Below are 2,098 nucleotides of genomic sequence, written 5' to 3'. Positions count from 1 at the left end.
CCCCGGCTCTGTGGACTGCTGGTTCTGATGTCTTGGATCACGAGTATCCTGAATTCCTTGTTACATTGCTTATTGGCGTTGAGGCTGTCCTTCTGTGGAAACTTGGAAATCCCCCACTTTATCTGTGAACTCAACCAGATGATCCAACTTGCCTGTTCCGACACCTTTCTTAATAACATGGTGATGTATTTTGCAGCTGTCCTGCTGGGTGGTGGTCCTTTCGCGGGGATCCTTTACTCATATTCTAAGATAGTGTCCTGCATACGTGGAATGTCATCAGCTCAGGGGAAGTACAAAGCATTTTCTACCTGTGCGTCTCACCTCTCGGTTGTCTCCTTATTTTATTGTACAACGCTAGGCGTGTACCTCAGCTCTGCTGCTATCCAGAGCTCACATTCAAGTGAAACAGCCTCAGTGATGTACACTGTGGTCACACCCATGCTGAACCCCTTCATCTACAGTCTCAGGAACAAGGACATCAAACAGGCTCTGAAGACATTCTTTGTGAAGGAAACTACAAACAGGCCAGTGGTCCTAGGACTGAAGACGTACCCCTGATGGCAGAGGTCAAAGTCTCAGAGTCAGACATAGAAGCATGGAACAGACTGTCGAATCTCAGAGGGAGGCCGGGGTGGATGAGTGGGTGGGAAAAGATCAACCAAATAATTTATATGCATAACCCCTGGACACAGACAGTAAGGTGGTGAAGGCTTGGGGCAGGGGTCAGGGATGGGCTAGAAGGGATCAATGGGGAAAGAAGGGGACATTTCTAATACTTTCAACAATAAAGATTTTTTAAAAAAGATAAAATGCAGTTTCTGAGTCTCACTTCTGAAGGGCCCAGTAATCTGCCATCTTGGCTGGCAGTTAATTTGCATATCGGCCTGATTAGCCAATGGGAAGGGTAGTGAAGTTACAGCTAATTACCATGTTTCTCTTTTACTAGATAGGATGATTTATAAACTGGTTGAAAATGAGCACACCTAGATAGTAGATATCATTGCACAGATTATTAAGTTATTATTAGTTTAAAAAGAGGGTGAGGATCTGTATTAAAGGAAAGCTATGATTTAATGCATTTTGACCTAATTACCAGCATATGTCTTCTTTAACTGATATTTTTCACATAAAAATAATTTAAGTTTAACAGCAATGCTCAAATCCATTTATGATTATAGATATAGCTTTGCAAATAAGAGAATTTGAGCTATTCACTCTTGTTACAAATTGCATGAAAGATAGGAATAAAGCTTGTCTTTTGATTCTTTACAAAAAAAAAGGCTCAGAATCAGATACTGTGATTATCTTCACACTGTGGAACTAGAGCCTTCTATTTATTTCCTAGGATTTCCATTTCTTTGACCTTAACTTCTGTATTCAATTTTAGTAACTCACTTTATTAAACTTTCTTCTTTCTCTTATATTCCACAGTTTTTCCCTTTGTTGTTTTCTTACCTTCCCAAATTTATTTCCAACATGGCCATTTACATAATGAGAAAACATTTGTTTTTTAGAATAATTTTTCTAGAGTGACAAATATTGTACCAAATGTTGTTTGTGGGGTTTTTTTTACTAAAAGAATCATCCAGATATCCAAGGTGGCTGCTGACGGGACAGCAGGCTGCAAGACAGTATGTGAGTGAGAGACCAAAAGGAGAGTGCGTGGACGTGCGGGGAGTGCCTGTATTTGTGAGTGAGGGACAGTTGTATTCCATAGGACTGTTGGGGACTGGCGGACCAGGTTCCCTTGCCCAGGCAGCCTCTACTACTGCTGAAATCTCTCCCAGAGTGGCCGGCTCTGCCACAGAGACCGTGCCATCTTGAAGGGGAGAGCAGCTGTGATGGGAAGCCTAGCCTTACCTTCAGCCAGGGAGACCTCAGATATGTCCTGGGACCCTACATCCACAACACCCAGGGACTTGCTGACTCAGCTATGAACCCACGAACACTGAGACTCCAGCCTCCCCAACCGTGGGCACCTAAAAATTTTGCCCAGGGGGAGACAAAGTGGTGCCGAATATGCAGATGAGCCCTGCACCTTCTCACAGAGCAGAGAGAAGGAACAGCTGAATTGAATTATATCCACCTGGAATTGGCG

The 2,098-nt window shown here is 43.1% G+C and overlaps 1 protein-coding gene across 1 annotated transcript in view; it reads left to right on the top strand.

Moving 5' to 3' along the window:
* Positions 1-558, top strand: part of LOC102252241 (olfactory receptor-like protein OLF4) — a 2,952-nt gene extending 2,394 nt beyond the window's left edge. Inside the window, exon 2 of the mRNA XM_005877819.1 lies at positions 1-558. This exon is cut by the window's left edge and continues 33 nt beyond it. Within this exon, the coding sequence (XP_005877881.1) occupies positions 1-558 (558 nt within the window).
* Positions 559-2,098: the final 1,540 nt, after the last annotated feature.

This window comes from Myotis brandtii, unplaced genomic scaffold (genome assembly GCF_000412655.1).
Source record: "Myotis brandtii unplaced genomic scaffold, ASM41265v1 scaffold534, whole genome shotgun sequence".
NCBI lineage: Eukaryota > Metazoa > Chordata > Mammalia > Chiroptera > Vespertilionidae > Myotis > Myotis brandtii.
The sequence above is the reverse complement of the archived record's forward strand: the minus strand, read 5'-3'. Positions and strand labels throughout refer to the sequence as shown.